This window comes from Balearica regulorum, chromosome 3, assembly GCF_011004875.1.
Source record: "Balearica regulorum gibbericeps isolate bBalReg1 chromosome 3, bBalReg1.pri, whole genome shotgun sequence".
NCBI classification, from domain to species: domain Eukaryota; kingdom Metazoa; phylum Chordata; class Aves; order Gruiformes; family Gruidae; genus Balearica; species Balearica regulorum.
This window is the reverse complement of record NC_046186.1, coordinates 2,073,772-2,087,514: the sequence shown is the minus strand read 5'-3', so window position 1 is coordinate 2,087,514 and position 13,743 is coordinate 2,073,772. Positions and strand designations below refer to the sequence as shown.

Genomic DNA, 13,743 nt, shown 5'->3' with positions numbered 1-13,743 from the left:
ATCTATTTTGCCTGCCGCTGCTCCGCTCCAGTTCCTTTCTCGTTTGTGACTTCAGCCGTAGCAGTTGACCGACAAGGAAAGTTATTAAATATACACAAATGGTGAAAGAAAAGCAACCAAAGCAGAGAAACCCAGCATTTAATACTCAATGGCTCTTCGTTCTTCTTCTGCGCTACCTGTGGAGGACAAGATGGAGAAAATTTTGCTTCATGATCTATACATTTCAGGTTTTGACAAGGGTACCCATCTTCCCTTTGTCAATTTGAGATAAAAAAGAACTCATCCCTTCATCCACAAATACTGCTTCCCATTTATCCTGCATTTTGTAGTCCTAAAGCACCACCTTTATCTCGTTCTTTTCTCCTTGACTGCTTCCCCTGGTTTCTCTTGCATTTGTAATCACTTCTGGGGCATCTGTTAACCAGGTTAGAGCATCTGCCTCTGCAGTGGCCTCTGGTACAAGGACGGACCTAATTACCTGCAGAGGATTTCACAGAGGCCAGGAGCTTAGCAGACCCCAGGCAGGCTGAGGCAGTTTTGAGGATAACAAAATACCCAGGATCTTCATCGCAAAGGCCAACAAAGTTTTTTGGAAAAAATGTTTTTTCTTCCGCTTTGTGCAGTACCACTCCTAACAGTTAGGCAACAGGAAAGATTTTGTGTTAAACCTCTATCGATGGGGACAGATGCAACAGAAACCTGGCGATCGCCATGGTGGTGTCAGCACTGGTGGTGGAAGGGACGGTGGTGGTACCCATGATGCTTCAACGATCCCCAATTAGTGGAGAAGTTGTTGGGGCAGCATCAACCCTCTTCTCTTCCTAATGTATCGAGGGGAGGGAGATGGAGGCGAGACGTAGGAGCGGGAATCTGGTGTTGCGCGCTGTTGGAAACAACGGAGTGAAGTAGACGGACTGACAGATCTGTCTAGTAGTGGCGGGTCTTGTGTGCCTCGCGGAACTACTCATGGGTTTAAAAGTAAACACTTAAGTGCCTATTGGCTGCACGAGGGCTTTAGTGCTCTTCAAACTAGTGAAGCAGATGATACTTCAAAGGCATTAAAAGTAGGTTAAGGAAAAGTATTTCACAGACTGAGTAGATATCTGAATAAAACTGACAGTCTTTAAGTGCGGATGAGTAAATAGAGGGGGTTCTCAGTGGGATCAGCTCTGTAGGGTTGGAGAACAGCTCTGCGTTATTCCCTATTCAGCACTTGGGCTCTCCGGCCTGATTGCCAAAAAAGGACAAGTTACACCAACTCTGATGGGAGTTATCATTCCGCTTACCAACAGACTGAAACAATCAATTCTTTTTTACACAGGCAACCTAGAAGCCACGACTAAAAAATACCATCAGGAAAGAATGAGAATATATTCTTTTCTTCTCTATGCAGTATTACCCAATTAACCAAGCACATTACAAGCAGGGTGGAATCGCAGATACAGGCAAACACAGACACTGACACGATACGATCTGATCAAGCGCAGCTGACCTGTGCAAGGGTTTGGTACCTTCACAGAGCGGAGAGGAGCTGTGTAACCCTTACCCATTAACCCTTAATCACCTAGAACCGACTCCTTCGCATCTAATGAGTCCATTTTAAAGGGCTCTCAAGCATACTGGAGTGCATTTAAAAATATATTTTATTTCTGCAATTAGTAATACTTGAGATGACTAAAACTGAAAAAGTGTATTTCCCCACCCCTCTTTTTTTAGCCTTTTGCTCAGATGAGATAAGGAAATGAGGTTACATGATTTCCCTTTAGAGTTTATAATCAGCCACACTATTTTAATAATCTACATTTAGTTCCACTTTCCGTTTCTTAAATGCTAGTACAATGCAGCAGTGTTTTGGTTGCAGGCTCCACAGGAAGACGTTTCAAAACCCAACAAACACGATCACCAGAATTCTTTTAATTATTATTTTTCTTTTTAAATGTCATTAATTATTTCTGCCAACATGAAGCTTTGTAAATCTTTTTAAAAGTAATTTAATTTCTCACCTTAAGCTGTCTAATGTTGGGCATTAAAAATCAGCTTTTAAAAAAGTTTTGAATTAGCTCAAGCACCTTTTTCAACCAAAAGAGATCAGCAGATCCACATGATCTGCTCTGGGAATCCATCAGCACCAAATACCATGCCTGGCAGTACATTTTTGCAAAGCCTGGTGTTCCTTGTGGTAGTAAATATAAGGCTTTGGTATCACCGATTGGAAAACAACAGGGTTCTGTGTAAGCATAAATGTCATCCAAAATGAGCACACCTACATGTATCAGGTAGTATTTCTTACAATTAGCACGCTACAACCTCCTTTTTGCAACCAGCTGTGCCATTTACTCATCCAGTGTCATGAGGAATGGAATATTTATCCTATGAAAGATAGGAATTAATAGTAACAATAATAACTTTAGTTAAGTACATAAATATAAACACATTATTAATCACTAACAGAAATCAGCCCATTAATAATGCTTCAAAGCTCTCTAGGAAAGGAACTGTAGGAAGATGCATTTCCTCTGTATTTTAAATTTGGCCACTTGTTCTCTATCTTTATTAAACAAAAAAGCGATTGTTTAGGAAAAAAAAATCTGTTGCTATTTTGTATGGTTGTCCCTCTTTTGACACCATCTGTGGTCAGATTAAATGCTGAGATCTGAATCAACATCTCTGCGTTTAATCTCTTGTTGATACTTCTGTAGATTGAGAGGTAAAAAAATTATTCCAGGGGGCTGGCCAGTCGGACAAGCTCAAGTGACGCCAGTGCCATCTTAATGAATTTCTTAAGTCAAATGTAAATATGACCCTGGAATGTGAAAGCATACATTTTTGTTCTCTGAGGTCTAATAAAAACACAAAAGCGTTCTGTGTGGTTCAACATGGCATTAAAAGTGCTTTGCAACATACCCCCGGACCCTCTGCAGCTTCTCAAGCTGAAATTAAAGTATGCTGAGTTTCCTGCAGGACATTAAGTGTTTTCCTTCTAATTGTTTACAATTTGCTCTCCGCTGTGCCTGTGCTTGGAGCCGATACCATAAAAAGCCACTGACAAATCCGAAGCAGTTGCTTTGCAGCCAGGAAAACAGAAGAAACGTGCGCAGGGGGCTTTTCTACTGACAGGCAATAACTCCGCTGTAAAAGACCCAGCAAAGTTACAAACCACATACTCTTGCCCTTGCATCCAGCGTAAAATAGGTCACGGCAGAAAGACGCTGTGGCTTTAAATATTGCCCGGCCTGAGCCGGATTATCATTAGGTTACGTAACTGCTGATGAGCTGCTTTTCATTAAGGCTTCCCCGAGTGGTGCTGGGAGCAGGCGCTGCCTCCAACAACCATCCTGGGGAAGGATTTCCTCGCAGGCACGCTGCCGCTCTCCTCCGAGCCCCCGCAGCGTGTAGCTAGGCCAAGGTGCTTGCATGAACCAGCACGGGCTAAGAAGGTGTCTGAATGCGAAATAACTAATTAACCTTAATGGGACGGTGTGTTAATTTCAGCTAAAGAGTGTTTGCAAAGTTGTAAAAGTAAGAGGTTTGGAAAAGGTGTTAAATCGGTGTGTTAAAAGCATCCTGCTCTTGGCTCAGAGCTTTTTTTTTTTTTTTTTTTTTTTTTTTTTTTTTTTTTAAGTGAAATGCATCCTCTGCTGCACATAAAACCAAACCCTAGTATCTTTTGGTGGTCTTGAACACAAAAAGACTGTCGTACAGGAAATGGTGGCGCAATGCTGCAACAACAACACAGCACACCTGCGCCTCAGACCTTAGAAGGTGGAAAAAATTTAAAACACAAAGGTGATTTCAGACTCGGAAGCACCATGTAGTGTCCAGGTAGTACCTTCAGGTGCCAAAGTGCCCGTGTCCAGGGCTCTGTCTCATCTCTGGATGAGCTGGAGGACAGGAGATGTTCATGCTCAGGTCTCAATTCTTCCATGTGCTGGCTTTTAGCTGTCATAGGAGCTGAGAGTAATGTTTTACCCTCTGGGGAGACCCTCCTCCTCTGAGTCCTCTGGCTGCCTGCAGGTAGAGAGGCTCCGTGCAGGTAGACGCGTGCTGCAATCCTGGTGACCTGCTAGTCCAGAAGCCATCATCAAATGCCATTCTTGTACCCTTCTCCTACCATTTACTCCTCCCTGTGCTCCCATACCTGGCATTCCTATTCACCCCCCCCCCCCTTTAGACCAATCTTAACATTTCTATTACATTTTTACGAGATAAATCGGTAGTAACAGAGGAGCTCAGCCTGAAACAGAGTCAAGCCTGTATTCAGCTCTGAAGAACCATACCTATACTAAGTGGAGGTAATGCTATCATCAAAGAAATTATTTATTCCTTCTTACAATGCTGAGTTTGGCCAAGAAGCTTTAAAGAACTCCATACTATTAATTTTGCCATCTTAGATTAACAACTATACTGTGGCTACTTGTGGCTTACAAGAAACTCTTAAAATAGGCTGCTTCATAAACTGAAATAAAGTCTGAAAATGGCCTTTAGCCCAAGTAAGTTGTACAGAAAAAGGGCTAGAGGTGACAGTGTCACACAGAGGGTTTATGGCAGGGAATAGGACAATCAGGAGACCTGAATGCTGTTTTCGTTGGTGATTCCATCACTCATTACTTGACCCCCACTTAAACACTGCTTTGTAGATGTAAAATGAAGATAATCATATCATTTTGTTTTACAAAGTGCTCAGGCTAGAAAGATCTAACAACAGTAAATTATTTGTCATTTTAAGTCACTTGGAAATTAAAGCAGCTCTCAGATAAAGTCTCACCCACCGTGATATCACTTACCTGGTGGGAGAGGCTTTTGTTTTGGATTTAATTCTAGGAAGTTTTGAAATAATTTCCTTTTGCTGATGGATTTCATTTTCATTTCATGTGTATTTCAATGAGACATTTAATCTTTTCCATAATACGTTTTGAAGTCTCATTCATTTAAATTGTCAAAGCCTGACAGCTCTGTAATGTACTTAAACCCGGCATTGTTTATACCTGCATTCCATTTAAAAATTAACTTGCAGATTAAAGTAATAAAAATGGTTTTATACTTCTCAGTGCTAATATCACTGAAAACTTACAACGTCCCTACCGCCTGAGATTAGCTCATATATTACTTTCTTGTGAGGAATTCATAGAGGGGCAATATTCTAACATCAAGCTCTGTATTAGTCATGAAGGCTGAGCATTTTCTGCCTGAATAAAACCAAAGTGGGCATAGCCTGCAGAGGCAGTGGAGAGCTGGCAGCTCAGGAAGACTCAGGGACTTTTCCACAGCCTCCTTCCTTCCCTCGCTGCTGTCATGAAGCGAACAGGACCAGAAGGAATCTATTAGCACTTCCACCTAGATGTGTTGCAATGAAGGGTCATGCAGCAGCATGCAGCGGTTGTTAATGTTGCCTCAGCCCCTACCAAGAATGCAATTAAAGGACAATCAGAAGCATTCCTTCGTTACCTTGTGGACAACGTGAATTTTGCAGCAGAGATCTGTTGTGGGGGCACAATCTCAGGTCGCTGCTCTCCTCTGTCTTATTTCTGCACTGCTTCCCCGCTCGTTGCAATGCTTTCGTTCACAGCCACAGGCCTGAAACTCTTCTAAAAAATAGTTCACTAACTATTTGTCTAGGTAAAGATGGACAAAACATATAGCATTTTACATACAAATGCACCTACAGTTAACCAGGTTGGAATGAATACAAAATAGCTCAGGAAAAGTCTTATTGATCTCGAAATGACAGAAAATGTAAGCCTGACACTGACATCCCCTGGCCCTTTACCTGCCAAAGGGTTAACTCAGCCTTGTCCTGCCCATCCCCTTCGCAGGTGCTCCAGAGATAAGGAGGAGGCAGTTATGAAATCCAGCTTTCATGGGCTTTTTCTGGGAAGCAGAGAACCTCAGAGGTAACCGTGTGGATCCTGAGAAAGGCACAGGTTTCTGAGGAAGACAAAAATCCAGATCAGATGACGATGTAGGTGACTGCACTGGGTGGATCTGTGATGCTGTGTATTTGACTGGGCCTTTTAAGGCCAATTTGTTTTGTTGTAACACAGGCATTCTCAATAATAAAGGGGAATAAAGGGCCCCCATGGAGGAAAAAGAGCCACCTGAAGCTCTGGTTTATTTTAGCTAACCCATAGAGTTGTTTTGCCTCATGACACATGAGGTGTTTGGGGATATCACAGTTCCACAGAGAGGATGAATAACATAACCGGATAAAGCCTGCATGTGATAAAAAAGTTGACAGAGCAATTGTGACTGTTCCATGTGCGGCAGCTTTGCGTGAAAATAGCCAAAAATGCTGGTGAGAAGACCAAATGGCAGGTTGAGGTCTGCGTGGGAGCATCTGTCGACCCCATACTGCTTACTGAACTTCATTTTGGTGTTACCGGCTTATCCAAGGCACATTTCAGCCCTTTTTGATGCCTAGCCAGAGAACAAGATGCAAGACGAAGGCCTTTAAGTCTTCCTTGAAGCCTCGCTGGGGAAGGCAATTGGGAAAGAAAACCTGATAGGTAATTTCCAGCACAAAATGCCTTTGCTCAGTGACAGCAGCTCCTGCTGGGTGAGCAGACCCCAAGCCTGGACAAGACCTCTTCACCTTGGGGGACCGGTCGGGAAGGTTGAGCCCAGCCTGACAGCTAGGGCAGCCCGGAGAGGCCGCACCGTGCCCCGGCCTGGGAAATGCGAGGGGTGGGGAGTGCTGAGGCCACTGCAGGGACGTGGGCGATGGTGCCATAGGGGTCCCGGGCCAGCGAGGCGAGGCAAGCCACCCCCCCCGCCCCGACTCGGTGCTGTCGGAGCCCCCAGACCACGGCGGGCAGGCCCCGGCTGCCCCCTCTGCCACCAAGATGGCGCCCGCCTCCCCCTGCCCCTTCCCGGGGGGCGGCGGCGGAGGGGCCGCGGTTTCCCCAACGCCTCCACCCCGCGCTGCCGCCGCCCGGGCCGCTGCGCGGCTAGAGGCCGCGGGGAAGGGGAGGGGAGAGGGAAGATGGCGGCGCGTAGTGACTGAAGGAGGAGGGATCCGGCCGGGCCGCGGCGGCCTCCTCCGACACCGCCCCCCTCGTCCTCCGTGCCCAGCTCCGCCCCGTCCCGTCGGGAGGGAGAGCGGCGAGCGAGCCGGAGCCCCGCAGCCTCGCCGCGCCGCCCAGGCAAGGGGCCCCGGGTGCCCGGGAGCCCCGCAGCGGGAACCGGGGCCCCCAGCAGCGCCCGCCGCCTCCACCGCTCCGGTCACCGCGATCGCGGCGGGGGCTGCTGCGAGCCGGCAGCCCCCCGGGGCCGCCCCCGCCGCCTGGCCGGGGGAGTCGCTGTCGCGTTGCCCGTTGAGCTCCGCGGCCTCAGCCCCGGCGGGGGGGGAGGCGGCTGTCACCCAGGCAGCGGCGGCAGGTGAGTGGCGCCCGGCCGCGCCGCAGCTGGCGACGGGGCGGGAGAGAGGGAGGGAGGGGAGGGCGGGCAGGCGAAGGGGGGGGAGGCCGGCCGGGGCGCCCCGCTGCCCCGCCGCGCTGGGCGGGGGTGTGTCTGGTGAGGCCGGCACGCCGCCCCCGGCCCCCGCCGCCCGCCGCAGCCCCTGGCCTGCGGGGAGGCGCAGCTGTCACGGCGGGGGCGGGAGCGGCGGGGGGACGGGGGACGGCCCGGCCCCCCGCCCCGGGCTGCCATGGCGGCGGGCGGAGCGCGGAGGGGCGCCACGGCCTTCCCCCCCTCCTCTCCTCGCCTCTCCCTCCCCTCGCCCGCCCTCTTTCCCCCGCGGAGGGGCTGAGGAGGGCCGCCCCGGGGGAACCTGCGCGGCGGCGCCCCTCCCGCCTCGGGCGGTTAAATCCCAGCCCTCTCTTTCCTATATATTCCCCCCCACCCCTTATTATTATTAATTTAAAGTTGATTAAAAAAAGTGAAAAGCAGTTTTTCTCCTCACACACACGCACACCCCCCCCATCCCTTCCCGGCTGGAAGATGGCTGAGGGGAGGCAGCGGGGCCGCGGCCGGGCCTGCGGGGGCCCGCGGAGCCCCCCGGGCAGAGAGGACGCTCGGTTTTGATGGCGTTTTAGGTGACAGCTCTTTGTCTGCGTGTGGCATCGTGTGTCCCCCCCGACCCGGTGTGTGTGTGTGTCCCAAAACCACCCCCCCGACCCCGGCGGGGCGGTTCTGGTTGTCAGCGGAGGCAAGTAAGTTCAGCGCTAAAGCAGGCGGTTGGTCCGTCAGGGAGAGCCGGGGGTGGCCGTGAGGTACCGGGTGGGTTTTTAGGGGCTACCGGAGCCGAGAACGTCTGGGTTGTCAGGCGGGTTGTGTGGGGAAGAGGGTTCCTCGGAGGGGTGCCTGGGTTTCCAGGCTTGGGGGGGCTCTGCAGGAGGCTGGTGGCCAAGCTGGCGTCCACCTCCCCACTCCTAGCAGAACGCTTGCCCTAAATTTGCTTCGTTTCTCTCTCTTAGAGACACGGACCGGCAGCAGATTGCAAATAATCCCAAATACCTGACAGTGCATATGGAAGTGTGGTAGCCCCGGTTTGTGGAGCGGAGGGGCTCTAGCTGCTGGAATATGACATTTAGCAGTAGAAAAATCTGTTGCGGAAAGGCTGTTTCCTTCTGATGTAGGTTGCTAGACGTGCTCAAGCCCTCCAGTTTCCTAGGTGCGTTTTGACCTTTCGGTGGCTGAGAACTGGGTCGTGCGCGTTGGGTGACGGTCTCCCGATTTAGGTTTGGTTTTTTTCACCCTAAAGAGCGTGTTTGCAAAGGTGGAAAGGTGTCGGGTGCTGTCTTGGGGCTGCTGCTTGCTTCCACTGGAAGCTTAATCAGCGTACAGTAGATATCAAATTTTCAGTACCCAAATACGGCATAGCAAAAAAAAAAAAAAGAGTGACACAGCAAAGTATATTAAAACTGGAAATTTGGACTCGTGTGGGTGGTGCTTATGTGTTCTTCACCCTGTCTCATGGCTTGCATTCTTCGTGTTTAGACTGAAAAAAAGGACCTGGTTTGTGTGGGCTGGCAGGATATATGTATACATATATATATGTGTGTGTGTGTGTGTGTGTAAAATTTGCATGTGTGTGTATATATATAAAAGGAGTAATATACCCGGTGAGTTCTAGTAGCAAGATAGTAAATTTATACGAACAAAAAAAGGATGTTTCATTTACTTTTCTAGAGATGTGCTGTCCCATTGTAGTTCAGAGGCTGTGATCTGCCTGCAGAATATTTCAGCAAATGTCTGTGTTCTGAACTCTTTATGCTGTGGCCATCAGCTTGCTTATACAAGAGAAAGTGTAAGATAGATGTTAAGTATGGAAGTATACATAGTGTGTGGTGCAGCTGTAGCTATATACCTAGGCCTCCTGCAGAGCAGCAGAGAGAGAAACATTGTAAACTGGGAAAAGCTGGATGCAAAGCCACGGATTTGCAGAGAAGCTTGGTAAGTGGTGTAGTATCCCCTGGCTTTGCAGAGCTGTTTTGTGAAAATGATTAAAGTTCAAGTTGCCACTTAAGGGGACAAACAGCTCTTGATGGTAGATAATAAAACAGTAGTAACTTTGGCAATACTGCACCTGGCTCCAAGCCGATGGGCATGATGAAATGTTAAATCTCAACTTATTTGCTCAAGATGGGTATCTGTTGTTTGAAACGTGTTGCCAAACAATATGGCAGCACAAATCCTTGCTTCCAAAACAAATAGGCTTCCTGAGAGCCGAGCTGGGGGTTTAGCTCTTCAGAAGACAGGCCTTTGCTTCTTATTCACCACGGGCCAACTTTGATTTTTAGCGTGCGTGTTTTCCCCGAGCCTTGCCCTCTGATAATGCTACGAGACATGCTCACAACTGCATGACTAATTCATACAATTAGTCATACACTTCCACCGTAGATTTATTGGAGCAGTACCACTGTCATTCTCACATTGTAAAAGTCTGCATTTGGGAATGTGTGCCCTCTGTTGACTTGGGTCTCTTGGCATGGTTGTTGGGTGGGCTGTTAGAAATATTTGAAGCCTTAAGGATTATTAGGCTTGCTTAATTATATAAGCATATTTTCAAGGAACAGATCTGCTGGAGATCAGCACCTTGTTGCTTGCTAATCGAAGGTGGGTAATTTGCATGAGACTTTGCAGGGATTGTCAGAAATGAAGGTGTGAGTGCTACTACTAAAAATATCCCATCTCCTGCATAAAGAATAGTTTGCCAGTTGAAAAACAGTATATTTTGTATAAGGAAACTATTTATATGACGAGCTATTCTTGTTTTGCTTGGTTGACTGTGTTTCTTTGAAGCGTGGTTCTTATCTCTTTGATCAAAGAGGAGGAATAAAAGAAAATAGTTTTTAAAGTTAGATTCTGCCTTTAAAGTCAGGATTTTAAGCAGGAAGGGCTTGGACTAACAGGTAAATATTTTAAACAGGTATTCCTGAAAGGCCAGCATGGTATGTAATACCCCGTGGCATGTGGCCACCACTTCTACCTACGGGCTTTAATTGCTGCAGATACAAAGAAGCAATATTTATTGGCCGTTCTGTATTATTTGTGTTGCTGCAGCATCCAGGAACCCCAGGCACGGACCGGGTTTGCAGTGGGGTAGGAGTGAAGCAAAAACAGAGCGAAAGTGGACTCTGCTTCCAAAAACTTCCAGCTTAAACCTAAAGAGGTGGAGGAGCGGAGTTGTGATGGGGAAGCAGCTGGATGGTGCTGGGCAGCAGGAGAATTGGTATTCACTGCGTATTAACAGCCTAAATATGGATTTTTTTTTTTTTTTTTTTTTTAATAACATTGCAGCGAACCAGCACTTTACGGTCTGTTTGGAGGTGACTGCCTGCTGTCGTGCTGCCTCTCCTTGCCTCCCCGCTGCTGGGGCTGATCCATGGTGGGTGAAGGAGGATTCACAGAAGTAGCTCTGATCATCCAGGAGCTTTAACCTCTTCCCCTGGCGCAGCAGGATCTGGAATAGGATGTTTGCCTGTAGCTGCAATATTAAAACTTGGGGCTTGCTTGTAAATGGCTTCAACTCTTCGCGTACTTGGCCTCACACATGTGAGTCAGGGTGATGCAGAACAGGTTTTTACCGCTACGGCAGCATCTCCATGTAAAGTTGACCATTTAAAATGCTGTGGTTTTGCTGTGGGACAGACTTTAAAGCGCTCAGAGGCCTGGTCTAGGTATAAAGGATGTGTCAGCACCGTGCACTTTACCTGAGCTCCTGTCATTTACAAAGGTAAAGAACTGCTGAACTGGTTTGGAGGTTCTTTAAGCCTGAACTAATTTACCTGGCTGGGAATGTAGGTTAGAAACTAGGCTTTGCTTGGCTTTGGGCTAGCGCCAGTATGCTCCGCAGGGAAAATGCAGGCTAAATAGCTTCTGCGCTGACAATCCTGCAATACTGTTCCTACTGTTTCCCCTGAAAAGATAGGTAGGTTCTTGTGCGGTTGACCCAGTTGACTGGGAAGCAACTCCAACGCGTCTTGACACAAGGAGCAGCGGGATTTTTCTCTTAGATGCCCTTGGGTGAGTGGGGAAAAAGCGAGGAGGGGTTTTTGGTGCTCAGACCCTGCAGTAAGAATCTTCACCCAAGTGCTCAGGTCCGATGGACAAGGTTGCATGACCTAAACTAGGTAGAGTTGTTAACCAACTTAGGTAAATCTGCACATAGATATTCTTAAATCTGTTTAAACCTGCTTACTCGTTTATTATGTTCTGTAAGCTATTCTGGCAGTCCTGTTTAAACCAGTGTGTGTCCACGCAGAGATTTACCTTGATTTAGTGAAGCTGATGCAAGTTGGTGAGTTACAGGAAGGTGATCTAGGAAAGGAAAACAGTGCTGTGAAAATAGAAGTCAACAGTTTGCTGACTTGCCTTGGTTAGTGAATTGACAGTGTCCTTGTTTTGCGCTAAGGATCCATAAATTGTCAGCTTCTTAAAGGTGATCAGTGGAAGGGCTCTTGAATGTGTTTGTATTTTCCTACAGAGAGAAAAGATCCTTAAACGTTAGATCCTGTTTTAAACAAGTGTCAATAATGTCTTGGTCAAGGCTGATACTGCAACTAGCTATTTTGGAACACAAATCATTAAAACATCTGTTTTGAGCTATTTATGTTTATTTTGTGTTTATTTTAAATTATCTATCATGGAATATGCTATGAAACAAGCTCAAAACAGTGTTTCTTTGGCTTAATTTCCACCCCTCCCTTTTCTAATGTGACATCTGAACTCCCAAGGGTCTCATTTTTTTTGGATTTTCAGAGTGTGAAGACTTCACCAATAAGGCAATGTGCCAGGCAAGGAAGAAGTAGACTTGTTTCTTGTATTCCTATGATGAAATTATGACTGAGGAACTGTTTTAAACCCAAACAAATCAGTAGCTTTTCCACATATGTGGAATTCAGATCCTGATTGTGAATGGAGGGTTACCCTGGGATCAAATGATTTAAATGGTATCACACAATATCAAAATGGTTAGGTATTGTTAACGTTATGTGCTTAATGTTAGTGTTTTCTCCTGTCTGCAGCATATGCTGTCTTTGGAAACAAGGGTCTCGGGAGGGGAGAGAGATTCCAACCCACAGCACGGTGATCCCCTTGTCCTGAAGGTTTCAGAATAGTATTTGCTGTTTCAATAATAATAATAAAAAAGTAGGTGTTGTAATCCTTCAGTAAAAGTGCACTGAGAATTTAACAATGGAAACTAAAAATATTTTTCTCTTTTATTTTTCCTTTTCTGTTAACATTGTATAACTCCTGGATTGAAGAAACAGGAGAGAAAAGCCCTGAACTTTTCAGACCATTAAATCAGATTCATATGTAAATTGCACAAGAAACCTCACAGCTCGGACTCCTTAACTTCTCTTTCTTCTTGTTTCTTGCAAATACCATACTTCCTACTTATCCTCCCTCTCTTCTTCTCTCCCCCAGAGCCTGTATTTTGCTCTTAATCTGAGACTTTGCATCCAGTTTTATCAACAAACGTCAGAGATCTTGAATAAGTTGAGACATGAACTTTTTAGTGGAAGTGCTAGTCAGCCTCTGTCTTTGAAGTGGGTTGTTTTTTAGACAAAAGTCTGACTAACCTGAAAAGGATTTTGACACATGCTTCTGACCAGTTATTTTAAATCATACTGGAAAAATTGTGCGTGAAAATAAACAACTAGCTAGAGTTAAACCTGTTGTGGACTGGGTGTGTAAGCTCAATTCCTTTGTCTTTCATGTGTTTCTTCAATGTGATTGCTGACAAGTTCTGGGTTTTCCCACTAATTCTGTAAACAGCTGGCAGTTATGCTACCTGTTTCTTTTTTATGAGCAGAGATTTCCAAGCAGAGTTTTCACAGGAAAGCTTGGCAGGATGAGTTCACCAGACTTTCCTTCCATGCTGCAGTTGTGAATGGTGCTCAGCTTCAAGGTGGATACCAGATGAGTATTTTTTAATGATGGAAGATGCTGCGTTAGGATTGAAGGAATGATAACTGGACACTCTGGAAACATTTATAGTAGAATCATTTATAGCAGAACCCAGTAGATCATGCTGCATTCTTATATGACTTGTAAGTTCAAATTTAATAATGAAATGCTGCATGCACACTATTGCTGAGGATATGAAACTTGAATGTTTACAATATGCTTATATCTCAACTTACTGTAAAGTTGAGCAGAGAGTCTCAATGTCTATTGAAATGTAATTAGCGTGAAGTCTAATTTGCCGTTGTATGAATAGTTAGAATTTCTTGGAATGGAGTTGATGTGTAAAATACCTCTGTTTGTGTCTCCAAATGTCATTTTAAGAATTGGTTTATG

The 13,743-nt window shown here is 46.3% G+C and overlaps 2 protein-coding genes across 8 annotated transcripts in view; one reads left to right on the top strand and one right to left on the bottom strand.

Moving 5' to 3' along the window:
* Window positions 1-902: 902 nt before the first annotated feature.
* On the bottom strand, window positions 903-9,545 carry LOC142601193 (uncharacterized). Its single transcript, XM_075749912.1, has 5 exons — window positions 9,524-9,545; window positions 6,590-7,560; window positions 5,768-5,925; window positions 5,446-5,585; window positions 903-4,060 (listed from the first exon to the last, which is right to left on the bottom strand). The coding sequence occupies exons 1-3, from the start codon at window positions 9,543-9,545 to the stop codon at window positions 5,779-5,781; spliced, it is 1,140 nt and encodes a 379-aa protein (XP_075606027.1). The 3' UTR covers window positions 903-4,060; window positions 5,446-5,585; window positions 5,768-5,778.
* NCOA1 (nuclear receptor coactivator 1) overlaps window positions 7,099-13,743 on the top strand; it is a 182,381-nt gene continuing 175,736 nt past the window's right edge. For 4 of the 7 annotated variants that reach the window (XM_075750319.1, XM_075750314.1, XM_075750321.1 and 1 more), the window contains exon 1: window positions 7,100-7,374. The gene's annotated coding sequence lies outside the window, so the exon portion shown is untranslated. Of the gene's footprint in view, window positions 7,375-7,756; window positions 8,144-13,743 lie in introns of those variants that run through there. The other 3 variants (XM_075750318.1, XM_075750322.1, XM_075750315.1) reach the window with 2 other exon arrangements.

Coding starts and splice junctions, on each gene's coding strand:
- LOC142601193 (XM_075749912.1), bottom strand. CDS start 9,545: ATGCCCATCGGCTTGGAGCCAG. Junction 7,561..9,523: donor GCCCATCGGCTTGGAGCCAG/GTGCAGTATTGC, acceptor GCCTCCCCGCAG/GCCAGGGGCTGCGGCGGGCG. Junction 5,926..6,589: donor TTCCCGACCGGTCCCCCAAG/GTGAAGAGGTCT, acceptor TGTCTTCCTCAG/AAACCTGTGCCTTTCTCAGG.